Raw genomic sequence first — 16,971 nt, forward strand, 5'->3', positions numbered from 1 at the left:
GCGAGCCGCCAGTTTAGTATGACGGTACTAACTAGGCCAATGTGGGGAATGTAGTCATGTGATGTCTGGATGATAAACAGTCAATGAAGCCACAACCGAATCCCGAAGATTCGCAGTCTTGGTGATTCAACTGTAGCCAGGCTAAGTTAAGTAAGTTAAGTTAGTTAGGTTAAGTTGTTAAGTAGGTTTTTGAAGTAAGTGAAGTTGATTTTGGCGTGGTTCATTGTGAGAGGTAGGGGATGATGATGGGTGTCACCAGTGACAGTGTGACTTGTGGATTCACTTTCGGTCACCTCCTGAGTGTAAAAGGGAAAGGGACCTGTTTTTAGTGCACATACGTTGGGTATGAGTACTAAGTCAATATGCAGGGGCACATACGCTGGGTACGAGTACTGAGTCAATATGCAGGGGCACATACGTTGGGTACGAGTACTGAGTCAATATGCAGGGGCACATACGTTGGGTACGAGTACTGAGTCAATATGCAGGGGCACATACGCTGGGTACGAGTACTGAGTCAATATGCAGGGGCACATACGTTGGGTACGAGTACTGAGTCAATATGCAGGGGCACATATGCTGGGTACGAGTACTGAGTCAATATGTAGGGGCACATACGCTGGGTACGAGTACTGAGTCAATATGCAGGGGCACATACGTTGGGTACGAGTACTGAGTCAATATGCAGGGGCACATACGCTGGGTACGAGTACTGAGTCAATATGCAGGGGCACATACGTTGGGTTCGAGTACTGAGTCAATATGCAGGGGCACATACGTTGGGTACGAGTACTGAGTCAATATGCAGGGGTACCTACGCTGGGTACGAGTACTGAGTCAATATGCAGGGGCACATACGTTGGGTACGAGTACTGAGTCAATATGCAGGGGCACATACGTTGGGTACGAGTACTGAGTCAATATGCAGGGGTACCTACGCTGGGTACGAGTACTGAGTCAATATGCAGGGGCACATACGTTGGGTACGAGTACTGAGTCAATATGCAGGGGTACGAGTACTGAGTCAATATGCAGGGGTACGAGTACTGAGTCGATATGCAGGGGTACGAGTACTGAGTCGATATGCAGGGGTACGAGTACTGAGTCGATATGCAGGGGTACGAGTACTGAGTCGATATGCAGGGGTACGAGTACTGAGTCGATATGCAGGGGTACGAGTACTGAGTCTATATGCAGGGGTACGAGTACTGAGTCGATATGCAGGGGTACGAGTACTGAGTCGATATGCAGGGGTACGAGTACTGAGTCAATATGCAGGGGTACGAGGTAATTGAGGTAGATATGCTCTTATAGCTAACTATTTAGCAGTCTTCTGGCTTGGGGGCAGAAGCTGTTCACTGTCTTGTTGATTCCAGACTTTGTTCATCGGTTGCTGTGTGGTAGCAGAGAAAAACGTCTAACTTGGGTGGCTGGAGTCTTTGACAATTTTTGGGCCATCTTCTGACACCGCCTGGTATAGAGGTCCTGGGTGGCAGGGAGCTTGGCCCCAGTGACGTACGTTAAGGTAGTGACAGCTGTGTGTCTGTGTGTAGGAGATGTTGGTCTCTGGTCATGTCATTTAGCCATATAAGGCATGTCCCTTTGGCCAATCCCAGGCTGCGACCCCACCCTGCCCAATCAGATAGCTGACACCAGGCCTCCTCATTACCCCCTTCTAACACCACCTTTTGACTGTTTATCTTCTGTGTCAGACACAAGATAAACAGTTGTGGCAATGTTTTGTGTGACCAAAAAGTGTAATAATAATTATCAACAAGATCACAACACCTGGGTTCTGCTGCTATCACCCAATGTGTTAGTCTATTACATCATTTGACAAATGATGGATATATATAGGCCTATTGTTGCTACATTTAGTTGGCTATCAATGGTGCAGGGGCAACCAGGGTTTTAGGTAGCATGATGTGTCAGATCATGTCTAGCCGTGTCTAGGCAGGTGATGCCCTTCAGGTGAGGTGCTCCATTTTGTCGCATATCGGGTTCTGGTCACCTTTCAAGTCTAAAATTCTATCCGGTCCCCCACACGCACCCTGCAGACCGCAACCGCGCATGCGCACCCACTGTTTAAAGACCCCCCCAAGTCATCTGCTACAAAAAAATACACAAAAAAAACATTCCACTGTTAGCCAATCTGCGACGCAGCTCAAGGACTGTCAAGGGAGGCCATAACAGCAGCTGGCAAAAATATTGACAGACATCAAGCAACGAAACTCGGGATTTGCTGTTTTTGTGACCATAGCTGAGTAACACCGGTTAGGATTGGAAGGTGCAGCCGAGCTAGGGTGTAGTGAAGTCGGGGAGAGGAGGAGGAGGGGAGGGTCCGAACAGGAGAAAAACAAAGATGTCTGTGTAGTTCAACTAGGCAAATCCTAGCGACCTGTCTGAACATCTCTCTGATTTTTTTCTCCAAAACTGACACGTCCCGGAGGTCCAGTGGATAGCGAGCTGGCAACAGGGGGGGGGAGAAAAAAAAAACGTTTACCGACCAGCCGAACCGGGCCGTTATGAACGGCCGCTCATGCGCTGTCACGGCAAATAACTGCGACTTGACAACACAAAAACATCTCTGACGGGTTGTTTTGTTCTAGCTAGACGAGGGCGAGGACCGGAGTGTTTTTGTGAGCTTGTTAGCTATAGCATGTAGCTAGCTGAATATATTCGTTAAAACTGCCAGTCAACAGCGCTACATTTCTATACGAAAACGACCATCAAAAAAAAAAACTATTTTGGAAAATTACTAAAACGTCCGTTTGTTAAATTCAACGCGTATTGCGCAACATTGCTTACTAACTAGCTAGCTAACTAGCTAACTCACTAGCTAACGTCCATTCCGGCTGTCCTGGCTTTCCCTTGCCGAGCCTGGGGTCGCTAAATCTGCCAGCTAGCTAACAGGTCGCTAGATTACGCCTGACAAACACCACCACCACCCACCATGTCCTCGATGGAAGAGCGTGGTGAGGTGGGCGTCGCGGCGGCTCCAGGCTCCTCAGGCGGCCTGGGGGTTGGTGCGGTGGGGGCAGCTCTGGAGACAGTGGTCGGTGGGCCGTCAATGCAAGAGGAGGTGGGCTTCCGAAGAGGAGAGGGACTCGGGCCCGATTCGGACCCGGACGAGCCGCCGCCCAAGAAGCGGATGAGATTGCCGGAGGGAGAGTCGGGAAAGCTGGAAGAGAGGCTGTATTCAGTGCTGTGCTGCACGGTGTGTTTAGATCTGCCCAAAGCCTCCGTTTATCAGGTAAATGCTGTCAAACACCTGTCCTGGCCTACCAACTCTGTCCCACCTGTCAATATTAGCCAGCGAGCTAACAAACTTCGTATTAAATAGACCCAAATAACATGTCTATTTAGCTTCACAGGTTAGGAATGTCAGGCATGAAGTAGGGGGTGAGGAAACTCTGTAAAAGCCTACTGATCAGCACCTGTCGTGGGCTGTAACGTTAGTTAGATGGGTGAAGAGAGGATGTTGGGCCCAGGGACGCAGGCTAGCCGCTAGCTCAGTAGGTATCGTGTTCAGAAGGGTTAGCCAGTGCTCAGCGCTGTACAGAGAAATGATGGCCTATAAATAATGCCGGTAGACAGTACCAAGCGCTGCAAAAGAGATTATCTATAAATCCTCAGGATGTAGGTGTTCAAAATGGCACCTGAGCCATTTCTATTCAGATTTGCCAATAAGACATGAACACCTGCAGATGTCTGTTCTGCACATTGATTATCCCAGGCCCCTAGGAAATAGGAAAGCCCCAAGATATCACCTTACACAGAGTGAACTGCTCTCCTCTCTTACCCAGTTCACTGTGTTGTGATACTGAGTAGCATGCCCTCAAATAACCACGAGATGCTCTCCCCACCCCAAAGCAAATTAGCATATTAACACTGATTTCTAAAGACTCATGTCAACAGTATGGACACACCAAACACACCTACATGAACCCTTTCCTCTCTGCTCTACAGTGCACTAACGGTCACCTGATGTGTGCTGGCTGTTTCATCCACCTGCTGGCTGACTCTCGTCTGAAAGAGGAGCAGGCCACGTGTCCTAACTGCAGGTCTGTACACGCACACACAGTTTACAGATGCACTTGAATTGACTGAGTGAGTAATTGTGATATCTAAAATATTTTAAATTGTTGCATGGTGCGTTTTTATATATTTTTTGTTCAGTATATAATTGGTTGATTGAGTGTGCCCCATCTTTCTCTCTCCACCCCCCTCCCTCCCTCAGGTGTGAGATCACCAAGTCTCTGTGTTGTAGGAACCTGGCTGTAGAGAAGGCTGTGAGTGAGCTGCCCACAGACTGTCCCTTCTGTCTCAAACAGTTCCCTCGCTCCAGCCTAGAGAGGCACCAGAAAGAGGAGTGTCAAGACAGGTACACACCTCATTGGTACACACACACACACACACTAACACACACACACTAACACTAGTGCTGAGCGATTAGTGTTTTGAGGTCGTTTTGGTTCTATAATTTTTTTTAAACATTAAATGAATTATGTGGGTTGAATTCTGTAACAACACAGAATATAACAATTAATAAGAGTCCCATGATGGTAGTGACTGCCCATTACTGCTTATTAGTGATAATTTATTCATATTTCGAGCTGCTGTCTGACAATATCAACATTTTAGTAGTTCTTCAAAGTAAATAAGGCATACTTTTATGACTGCTGAATACCAACTATCAATCACTTAGATCATGTATTTTCAGGTAAAGATACCCGGTGAAGCAACGGCTGCTCTCGATTGCACAGTCTTCTGTCTATTCCGTAGCAGGTGTAAAAGAAACACACACACCGGACCAATAGGTGCTCAATGGATTATGGTCATTGTAGTTAGTTACCACGTTTTCTTTGTTAAACTATGTATAATATTGGCCTGTTGGAAACTACAACTTCCTGCTACATCTCACAGTTCAGGCTGGATCTGATTTATCTCTAGAGAAACTGCAATGTGTGCATTGAGCTCACAGGAAAAAAATGAACAAAATTAAAATAATTCAATTACTTGTTTAAAAAAAAAAGGGCCTCCCGGATGGCGCAGTGGTTAAGGGCGCTGTACTGCAGCGCCAGCTGTGCCACCAGAGACTCTGGGTTCGCGCTCAGGCTCTGTCGTAACCGGCCGCGACCGGGAGGTCCGTGGGGCGACGCACAATTGGCCTAGCGTCGTCCGGGTTAGGGAGGGTTTGGCCGGTAGGGATATCCTTGTCTCATCGCGCACCAGCGACTCCTGTGGCGGGCCTGGCGCAGTGCGCGCTAACCAAGGTTGCCAGGTGCACGGTGTTTCCTCCGACACTTTAGTGCGGCTGGCTTCCGGGTTGGATGTGCGCTGTGTAAAGAAGCAGTGCGGCTTGGTTGGGTTGTGTATCGGAGGACGCATGACTTTCAACCTTCGTCTCTCCCGAGCCCGTACGGGAGTTGTAGCGATGAGACAAGATAGTAGCTACTACAACAACCTTCGTCTCTCCCGAGCCGTACGGGAGTTGTAGCGATGAGACAAGATAGTAGCTACTAAAACAATTGGATACCACGAAAAAGGGGTAATTAAAAAAACGAAAAATAACCAATATTTTTGTTAATCGCTCAGCAATAACACACCCTACCAGACAACACCTGCAATAGGGTCAATGACAGAACCAGCAGAAATTATACAGCCGGTCCCAAATCATTCTTACCCCTCCCCCTTGGCCCTAACCCCTCCGTGTTTGCAGATCTGTAGGGTGATGGCTTTAAGCGATGCACTCCCATGATTGGCCCTAAACTCCCACTTCCTGATGTGTTGCCAGGGTGACGCAGTGTAAGTATAAGCGGATTGGCTGCCCATGGAAGGGACCGTTCCACGAGCTACCGGCCCACGAGGAGGAGTGCTGCCATCCCACCAAGACTGGCACAGAGCTGATGGGCATCCTGGGGGAGATGGACCAGAGCCACAGCAGAGAACTAACCCTTTACAACTCTATATTCTCCCTGCTCTGTTACGAGAAGATAGGCTTCACAGGTAGGCTAGGTACACACTGTCACACACACTACCTTACTTCCACACTGTCACACACACTACCTTACTTCCACACTGTCACACACACACTACCTTACTTCCACACTGTCACACACACACTACCTTACTTCCACACTGTCACACACACACTACCTTACTTCCACACTGTCACACACACACTACCTTACTTCCACACTGTCACACACACACTACCTTACTTCCACACTGTCACACACACACTACCTTACTTCCACACTGTCACACACACACTACCTTACTTCCACACTGTCACACACACACTACCTTACTTCCACACTGTCACACACACACTACCTTACTTCCACACTGTCACACACACACTACCTTACTTCCACACTGTCACACACACTACCTTACTTCCACACTGTCACACACACTACCTTACTTCCACACTGTCACACACACTACCTTACTTCCACACTGTCACACACACTACCTTACTTCCACACTGTCACACACACTACCTTACTTCCACACTGTCTCACACACACTACCTTACTTCCACACTGTCTCACACACACTACCTTACTTCCACACTGTCTCACACACACTACCTTACTTCCACACTGTCACACACACACTACCTTACTTCCACACTGTCACACACACACTACCTTACTTCCACACTGTCACACACACACTACCTTACTTCCACACTGTCACACACACACTACCTTACTTCCACACTGTCACACACACACTACCTTACTTCCACACTGTCACACACACACTACCTTACTTCCACACTGTCACACACACACTACCTTACTTCCACACTGTCACACACACACTACCTTACTTCCACACTGTCACACACACACTACCTTACTTCCACACTGTCACACACACACTACCTTACTTCCACACTGTCACACACACACTACCTTACTTCCACACTGTCACACACACACTACCTTACTTCCACACTGTCACACACACACTACCTTACTTCCACACTGTCACACACACACTACCTTACTTCCACACTGTCACACACACACTACCTTACTTCCACACTGTCAAATCAAATGACATTTATTTATAAAGCCCTTTTTACATCAGCAGATGTCACAAAGTGCTATACAGAAACCCAGCCTAAAACCCCAAACAGCAAGCAATGCAGATATAGAAGCACGGTGTCTAGGAAAAACTCCTTATAAAGGCAGGAACCTAGGAAGAAACCTAGAGAGGAACCAGGCTCTGGTGGCCAGTCCTCTTATGGCTGTGCTGGGTAGAGAGGAACCAGGCTCTGGTGGCCAGTCCTCTTCTGGCTGTGAGGGGTGGAGATAACAGTACATGGCCATTAAGGCCAGACTGTTCTTCAAGATGTTCAAACGTTTATAGATGAGCAGCAGGGTCAAATAATAATCACAGTGCTTGTAGAGGGTGGAACAGGTGGGCACCTGTGGAGTAAATATCAGTTGGCTTTTCATAGCTGAGAAATCAGAGGTCAAGACAGCAGGTACAGTAGAGAGAGAGGGGGTCGAGAACACCAGGTACAGTAGAGAGAGAGAGAGGGGGTCGAACAGCAGGTACTGTAGAGAGGGAGGGGGTCGAGAATAGCAAGTACAGTAGAAAGAGAGGGGGTCGAGAACAGCAAGTACAGTAGAGAGAGAGGGGGTCGAGAATAGCAAGTACAGTAGAGAGAGGGGGTCGAGAACAACAGGTACAGTAGAGAGAGAGGGGGTCGAGAATAGCAAGTACAGTAGAGAGAGAGGGGGTCGAGAATAGCAGGTACAGTAGAGAGAGGGGTTCGAGAACAACAGGTACAGTAGAGAGAGGGGTTCGAGAACAACAGGTACAGTAGCGAGAGAGGGGGTCGAGAACAGCAGGTACAGTAGAGAGAGAGGTGGTCGAGAACAGCAGGTACAGTAGAGAGAGAGGGGGTCGAGAATAGCAGGTACAGTAGAGAGAAAGAGGAGGTCGAGAACAGCAGGTACAGTAGAGAGAGGGGTTCGAGCACAACAGGTACAGTAGAGAGAGGGGGTCGAGAACAGCAGGTACAGTAGAGAGAGGGGGTCGAGAACAGCAGGTACAGTAGAGAGAGGGGGTCGAGAACAGCAGGTACAGTAGAGAGAGGGGGTCGAGAACAGCGGGTACAGTAGAGGGAGAGAGGGGGTCGAGAACAACGGGTACAGTAGAGAGAGGGGTTCGAGAACAACCGGTACAGTAGAGAGAGAGGGGGTCGAGAACAGGTACAGTAGAGAGGGGGTCGAGAACAGCAGGTACAGTAGAGAGGGGGTCGAGAACAACAGGTACAGTAGAGAGAGAGGGTCGAGAACAACAGGTACAGTAGAGAGAGGGGGTCGAGAACAGCAGGTACAGTAGAGAGAGAGGGGGTCGAGAACAGCAGGTACAGTAGAGAGAGGGGGTCGAGAACAACAGGTACAGTAGAGAGAGAGGGGGTTGAGAACAGCAGGTACAGTAGAGAGAGGGGTTCGAGAACAACGGGTACAGTAGAGAGAGAGGGGGGGTCGAGAACAACGGGTACAGTAGAGAGAGAGAGGGGGTCGAGAACAACGGGTACAGTAGAGAGAGAGGGGGTCGAGAACAACGGGTACAGTAGAGAGAGAGGGGTCGAGAACAACGGGTACAGTAGAGAGAGAGGGAGAGAGGGTACAGTAGAGAGAGAGGGGGTCGAGAACAACAGGTACAGTAGAGGGGGTTGAGAACAGCAGGTACAGTAGAGAGAGAGAGGGGGTCGAGAACAACAGGTACAGTAGAGAGAGGGGTTCGAGAACAACAGGTACAGTAGAGAGAGAGGGGGTTGAGAACAGCAGGTACAGTAGAGAGAGAGGGGTTCGAGAACAACAGGTACAGTAGAGAGAGAGGGGGGGTCGAGAACAACGGGTACAGTAGAGAGAGAGAGGGGGTCGAGAACAACGGGTACAGTAGAGAGAGAGGGGGTCGAGAACAACGGGTACAGTAGAGAGAGAGGGGGTCGAGAACAGCGGGTACAGTAGAGAGAGGGGGTCGAGAACAGCGGGTACAGTAGAGAGAGAGGGGGTCGAGAACAACGGGTACAGTAGAGAGAGGGGGTTGAGAACAGCAGGTACAGTAGAGAGAGGGGGTCGAGAACAACAGGTACAGTAGAGGGGGTTGAGAACAGCAGGTACAGTAGAGAGAGAGGGGTCGAGAACAACAGGTACAGTAGAGAGAGAGGGGGTCGAGAACAACAGGTACAGTAGAGAGAGAGGGGGTTGAGAACAGCAGGTACAGTAGAGAGAGAGGGGGTCGAGAACAACAGGTACAGTAGAGAGAGAGAGGGGGTCGAGAACAACAGGTCCTAGAAAAGGTAGCACATCAAGTGAACAGGTCAGGGGTTCCATAGCTGCAGGCAGAACAGTTAAAACTGGAGCAACAGCATGACCAGTTGGGCTGGGGACAACCACGAGGCATCAGGCCAGGACGTCCTGAGGCAAGGTCCTAGGGCTCAGGTCCTCCTAAAGAGAGAGAGAGATGGGAGAATGAGGGGGAGCATACTTATGTTCCCATAGGACACCAGAATTTCACCAGACAGGACAGACTGACCCTAGCCCCCCGGCACATACACTATTACAGCATAGATACTGACACCAGAATTTCACCAGACAGGACAGACTGACCCTAGCCCCCCGGCACATACACTATACAGCATAGACACTGGAAGCTGAGATGGACGGACGGACGGGTGGTCTGACGATAACCTCAGACGGGGCCAACCAGACAGGATATAACCCCACCCACTTTGCCAAAGCACAGCCACCACACGACTAGAGGGATTCCAACAGATCACCGTCTTACCACCCGGAGACGAGGCTGAGTATAGCCCACGAAGATCTCCCACGAAGATCTCCCATGAAGATCTCCCACGAAGATCTCCTCCACCGCATGAGTCCCACCGGACAGGAAGATCATGTCAGTGACTCAACACACATGTTGAGTATAGCGAGAAAAGCCTTGCATGATGTGACGCACCCCTTTTATGTGTACGCCATGCGAGAGCACCAGTAAGCCAATGACTGAGCCCCTGTAATAGGGTTTAGAGGCAGAGAATCCCAGTGGAGAGAGGGGAGCCGGGCAGGCAGAGACAGCAAGGGCGGTTCGTCGCTCCAGTGCCTTGCCGTTCACCTTCTCACCCCTGGGCCAGAATACACTCAATCATAGGACCCACTGAAGGGATGAGTCTTCAGTAAAGACTTAAAGGTTGAGACCGAGCCTGCGTCTCTCACATGGGTATTCAGACCATACTATAAAAATGGAGCTCTATAGGAGAAAGCCCTGCCTCCAGCTGTTTGCTTAGAAATTCCAGGGACAATAACGAGGCCTGCGTCTTGTGACCGTAGCGTACGTGTGGGTATGTACGGCAGGACCAAATCAGAGAGATGGGTAGGAGCAAGCCTGTGTAATGCTTTGTAGGTTAGCAGTAAAACCTTTACATTTTGTAAATTATAAATATGTTTTATTATTGTTGACCGTGAAATCAGACCTAGCCTTAACAGGAAGCCAGTGTAGAGATTCTAGCAGCTGTGTAGAGATTCTAGCAGCTGTGTAGAGATTCTAGCAGCTGTGTAGAGATTCTAGCAGCTGTGTAGAGATTCTAGCAGCTGTGTAGAGATTCTAGCAGCTGTGTAGAGATTCTAGCAGCTGTGTAGAGATTCTAGCAGCTGTGTAGACATTCTAGCAGCTGTGTAGAGATTCTAGCAGCTGTGTAGACATTCTAGCAGCTGTGTAGAGATTCTAGCAGCTGTGTAGAGATTCTAGCAGCTGTGTAGACATTCTAGCAGCTGTGTAGACATTCTAGCAGCTGTGTAGAGATTCTAGCAGCTGTGTAGACATTCTAGCAGCTGTGTAGACATTCTAGCAGCTGTGTAGACATTCTAGCAGCTGTGTAGAGTGTAGAGATTCTAGCAGCTGTGTAGACATTCTAGCAGCTGTGTTTTAGCACTAACGGAAGTTTATTTAATGCTTTATCCGGGGAGCCGAAAAGTAGAGCATCGCAGTAGTCCAATCTAGAAGTGACAAAAGCATGGATTTGCTTTTCTGCATAATTTTGTTTTACAAAAAGTTGAGTGTTTTTTGCAATGTTACGAAGATGGGGGGAGCTATCCTTGAAATATTCTTGATATGTTCGTCCAAAGAGAGATCACGGTCCAGAGTAACACTGAGGTCCTTCAGTTTTATTTGAGACGACTATCCATCCATCAGGATGAATTGTCAGATCCAACAGCAGATCTTTCTTGGGACCTAGAACTAGCATCTCTGTTTTTGTCACATTTTCTGCCATCCACTTCCTTATGTCTGAAACTCAGGCATCCAGGGTAGGCAATTTTGGGGCCTGTGTTGCATCCGCATAGCCGAAAAAGTTGATATTGTCTTTCCGAATGACATCACCAGGATGTAGAATATATAGTGAAAACAATAGTGGACCTAAAACGGAACTTACATTTGATTTGTCAGAGGATAAACCATCCACAGAGACAAACTGATATCTTTCTGACAGTTAAACTCTAAACCAAGTAAGAACTTGTCTGTGCAGACCAATTTTAGGGTTTCCAATCTTTCCAAAAGAATGTGGTGATTGCCGGTGCCAAGAGGAGTCTAGAAGCACGAGGACTGATGCAGAGCCTTGATCTGGGCTCAGGTATTTTCTAATCTTCCAGGATTATGAGGAAAAACATTTAGATCCAGAATGTTTATATCCACCGGGCTAAACTAGATCCAGGGTATGACTCTGGCAATGCGTTGGTCTGGCGGACATGTTAGACACAACCCACCGAGTCGATGATGGCTCCGAAAACCTTGTTGAATTGGGTCTGTGTCACTAAACAAACTTGAATATTATCTGCCCTGACTACAAGGTTCAGGGAGCTCAGTAAGGAACACGGTATATGGCTCAGAAGGCCTGTAAACGGTGGCTATAGCAAGTGATTGAGGAGGCTGTGATACACGCAGTACCTGACTTCCACAGTTCGGTCTTTCGCGGTCACGGAATTTCATCAGCTGGTGATTGTCAAGCAAATAACTGTCTGTCTCACGATAATTGACCGTTAATTAACATATTTAGCATCTAGCTTCCACACACGGATGCAGACCTTTGGAACATCTACATTTTTTTTAAAGTCTAATGAATCCAAGTAAAACAGCCTACACTTCCACAATAAATCCATTATTTATTTTAGACAGGTCTAAAGAAACATGATATGAAGAAAAATTTAGTCTATTTCAGAAGAACAAAATACTCTTGAGTTGTCCTTATGTTAGGCCCTGATCTGGCTATGTCATATGGCTGTGGGCTACACTAGATCGTTTAACAGACCAGATTTGCTTAGAATTCCGTGGCATTATTTTATATTATGAAGAATTAAATTAGAAAAAAAGAGCTGAATAAAATATTAATATTTTCTCCTTACGATTTGAGGAATTGCGCACATGCGGCTATTCTGTGTTGAGCGGTTAACAAAGAAATAGGTCCTCCTATCTGCTTAATTTAGAGTTATTAATGTGACTTTGTTCTATAAACGTTGGGCTATATGTTTAGATTATTAATACATTGTAAGGCTGCATGACGTGACTCATGAAAAAAGTTGCTTGAAAGGCAGGAGCTCTGATTTGTTTTTTTTGCACAGACTGTACACACTTCATCAGTCTCTCATTCACAATTTGACAAGCACTTGATAATGCCTTGAATTTCACGGCGGCATACCCTTTGGCCGTAATGCACCCTAAAAAAAAAAACAGGCCTTTTGCGGCCAGTCCCGTTGTGCCCTCGGCCCGGAGTGCTGCGTTGTGCCCTCGGCCCGGAGTGCTGCGTTGTGCCCTCGGCCCGGAGTGCTGCGTTGTGCCCTCGGCCCAGAGTGCTGCGTTGTGCCCTCGGCCCGGAGTGCTGCGTTGTGCCATTTCTCCCCGAGAAACTCAGGTGCTCACGTGCTGCTTATGTATGCCAGTTAGGCTCTAAACCCCTTGTAAGTGGATTAATGTGCTTCATTTTAAGAAGTTATTTGGCCACTTTAGTTGTGATACAAACCTTATCAAAACATATAGGCTTTATGGGCTAGACTACATGAGGTGTGTCACTATGATTTGAAAAATTTGCCCAAAAAAAGGCAGTTTCTTACGCTGGGCATTGTTCACAAGTGATGATATATAATTCAGAAGTGATAGGCTAATATTGTCACCCATCACACTATTCTTGATTTAATATTGTCTTTACATATAATATATATGTGACATTTGTTTTGATTTAGAATGGACCATTATCATGCACCTGTCTCAAAACAGGAAGCAGGAAAAAATACATGTCATCTATGCATTTAAATAGTGAATGAAGAACCCTTTTCCCCTGGTTCATTTTCATGCCGGTCAGGTAGGCTATACTCCTGTTGTAAAGAGAAGCAATGTGCTTAACATTAGGAAAGTTGAGAAATATAGTAGGCCTAGCCTATAGAAAGCTGATGGGATCCTCCTCTTTTTAATAGAGGCCATCACTCTGTTTTCTCACAATAGCATAGCCTATAGAAATGTTGCGCAACATGAGCTCATGGGCTCTCATGAAGTGTTTGATTAGATTTTCCATTACATTTACATTGACGTCAGAGTGATTAGAGGGAGTGCTGAGAACCAGGCAGTTAGCAAGTTTGGTCGGCTACTATTGACCATCGGCAGCATCAGAGTTTTGAGAAGACTAATTACCGTGACTAAACGGCCACGTGACATTTGACTGCCTTCATGACTCGTGACCGCCGGTGTGGCGGTAATGCGGTCACCGTAACAGCCCTAATCCACAGTACACACTGTAAACACACATACACACACGTGGATTGGGATATGTTCCGCATTGCGTCCAACAACAACATTGACGAATACGCTGATTCGGTGAGCGAGTTTATTAGAAAGTGCATTGACGATGTTATACCCACAGCAACGATTAAAACATTCCCAAACTAGAAACCGTGGATTGATGGCAGCATCTGCCGAAACTGAAAGCGCGAACCACTGCTTTTAACCAGGGCAAGGTGACCGGAAACATGACCGAATACAAACAGTGTAGCTATTCCCTCCGCAAGGCCATCAAACAAGCTAAGCGTCAGTATAGAGACAAAGTAGAGTCGCAATTCAACGGCTCAGACACAAGAGGTATGTGGCAGGGTCTACAGTCAATCACGGATTACAAAAAGAAAACCAGCCCTGTCGCGGACCAGGATGTCTTGCTTCCAGACAGACTAAATAACTTTTTTGCTCGCTTTGAGGACAATACAGTGCCACTGACACGGCCCGCTACCAAAACCTGTGGACTCTCCTTCACTGCAGCCGACGTGAGGAAAACATTTAAACGTTTTAACCCTCGCAAGGCTGCAGGCCCAGACGGCATCCCCAGCCGCGCCCTCAGAGCATGCGCAGACCAGCTGGCTGGTGTGTTTACGGACATATTCAATCAATCCTTATCCCAGTCTGCTGTTCCCACATGCTTCAAGAGGGCCACCATTGTTCCTGTTCCCAAGAAAGCTAAGGTAACGGAGGTAAACGACTACCGCCCCGTAGCACTCACTTCCGTCATCATGAAGTGCTTTGAGAGACTAGTCAAGGACCATATCACCTCTACCCTACCTGACACCCTAGACCCACTCCAATTTGCTTACCGCCCAAATAGGTCCACAGACGATGCAATCTCAACCACACTGCACACTGCCCTAACCCATCTGGACAAGAGGAATACCTATATGAGAATGCTGTTCATCGACTACAGCTCAGCATTTAACACCATAGTACCCTCCAAACACGTCATCAAGCTCGAGACCTTGGGTATCGTCCCCGCCCTGTGCAAATGGGTCCTGGACTTCCTGGCGGGCCGCCCCCAGGTGGTGAGGGTAGCTAACATCTCCACCCCGCTGATCCTCAACACTGGGGCCCCACAAGGGTGTGTTCTGAGCCCTCTCCTGTACTCGCTATTCACCCATGACTGCGTGGCCATGCACGCCTCCAACTCAATCATCAAGTTTGCAGACAACACTACAGTGGTAGGCTTGATTACCAACAATGACGAGACGGCCTACAGGGAGGAGGTGAGGGCCCTTTGAGTGTGGTTTCAGGAAAATAACCTCACACTCATTGTCAACAAAATAAAGGAGATGATTGTGGACTTCAGGAAACAGCAGAGGGAGCACCCCCCTATCCACATCGACGGGACAGTAGTGGAGAGGGTAGAAAGTTTTAAGTTCCTCGGCGTACACATCACAGACAAACTGAATTGGTCCACCCACACAGACAGCGTTGTGAAGAAGGCGCAGCAGCGCCTCTTCAACCTCAGGAGGCTGAAGAAATTCGGCTTGTCACCAAAAGTACTCACAAACTTCTACAGATGCACAATCGAGAGCATCCTGTCGGGCTGTATCACCGCCTGGTACGGCAACTGCTCCGCCCACAATCGTAAGGCTCTCCAGAGGGTAGTGAGGTCTGCACAACGCATCACTGGGGGGGCAAACTACCTGCCCTCCAGGACACCTACACCACCCGATGTCACAGGAAGGCCATAAAGATCATCAAGGACATCAACCACCCGAACCACTGCCTGTTCACCCCGCTATCATCCAGAAGGCGAGGTCAGTACAGGTGCATCAAAGCTGGGACCGAGAGACTGAAAAACAGCTTCTGGCCATCAGCTCAAGGCCATCAGACTGTTAAACAGCCACCACTAACATTGAGTGGCTGCTGCCAACATACTGACTCAACTGCAGCCACTTTAATAATGGAAAAATGTATGTAAAAAATGTATCACTAGCCACTTTAAACAATGCCACTTTATATAATGTTTACATCCCCTACATTACCCATCTCATATGTATATACTGTACCTATACCATCTACTGCATCTTTATGTAATACATGTATCACTAGCCACTTTAATCTATGCAACTTTGTTTACATACCCTACATTACTCATCTCATATGTATATACTGTACTCGATACCATCTACTGTGTCTTGCCTATGCCGTTCTGTACCATCACTCATTCATATATCTTTATGTACATATTCTTTATCCCTTTACACTTGTGTGTGTGTATAAGGTAGTAGTTTTGGAATTGTTAGGTTAGATTACTCGTTGGTTATTACTGCATTGTCGGAACTAGAAGCACAAGCATTTCGCTACACTCGCATTAACATCTGCTAACCATGTGTATGTGACAAATAAAATTTGATTTGATTTGAGTATCTGACTTCCAGGACAATAATTTAAATCTGGCTGAAAAGACCAGTCACACACACAGAAAACATGAGTCTTTCCCCCTCTCTCTCCCCTGTCCAGAGGTCCAGTTCAGGCCGTACCGGACAGATGACTTCATCACCCGTCTGTACTATGAGAGTCCTCGTTTCACCGTGTTGAACCAGACCTGGGTACTGAAGGCCAGGGTCAACGACTCTGAACGCAACCCTAACCTCTCCTGCAAACGCACCCTCTCCTTCCAACTCATCCTCAAGAGCAAGGTACACACACACACACACACGCTCGCTCTCGACTCGCTCTCTCTCTCTAACGTTCACCCTCTTCCTTCTAGGTGAACTCGGCTATAGAGTGTTCCTTCCTGCTGTTGAAAGGTCCGTACGACGATGTGAGGATCAAGCCTGTGATCCACCATCACGCGTTCAGCAACGACACCAACGAGACAGACTACGTTCCCCTGCCCATCACCGACTCTGTGGAGTGTAACAAACTACTGGCCGCCAAGAACATCAACCTACGACTCTTCATCTTCCAGATCCAGAAATAGACAGAGGAGGAGGAGGGAGAGGACCGAGAGAGACGTGTAGAGGACGTGAGGGAGAGAGAAGTTTGAGTTTAAAGTGAGACACCACTGATACCTCTTTACACACACACACACACACACACACACACACACACACACACACACACACACACACACACACAGCCCACTAGACCACATATTGA

At 47.8% G+C, this 16,971-nt stretch overlaps 1 protein-coding gene across 2 annotated transcripts; it reads left to right on the plus strand.

The window, feature by feature from the left end:
* Window positions 1-2,108: 2,108 nt before the first annotated feature.
* Window positions 2,109-16,955, plus strand: LOC115121319 (zinc finger TRAF-type-containing protein 1-like). Of its 2 annotated transcripts, none has more exons than XM_029650376.2 (6): window positions 2,109-3,253; window positions 3,970-4,064; window positions 4,241-4,384; window positions 5,798-6,018; window positions 16,330-16,508; window positions 16,580-16,955. In XM_029650376.2, exons 1-6 carry the CDS (start codon window positions 2,954-2,956, stop codon window positions 16,790-16,792), a joined length of 1,152 nt encoding a protein of 383 aa, XP_029506236.1. In that variant the 5' UTR covers window positions 2,109-2,953; the 3' UTR covers window positions 16,793-16,955. The 2 variants fall into 2 exon arrangements, with proteins under 2 accessions (XP_029506236.1, XP_029506237.1); XM_029650377.2 differs by having other exon boundaries at window positions 2,110-3,253; window positions 5,798-6,009.
* Window positions 16,956-16,971: the final 16 nt, after the last annotated feature.

This window comes from Oncorhynchus nerka, linkage group LG7 (assembly GCF_034236695.1).
Source record: "Oncorhynchus nerka isolate Pitt River linkage group LG7, Oner_Uvic_2.0, whole genome shotgun sequence".
Taxonomy (NCBI): domain Eukaryota; kingdom Metazoa; phylum Chordata; class Actinopteri; order Salmoniformes; family Salmonidae; genus Oncorhynchus; species Oncorhynchus nerka.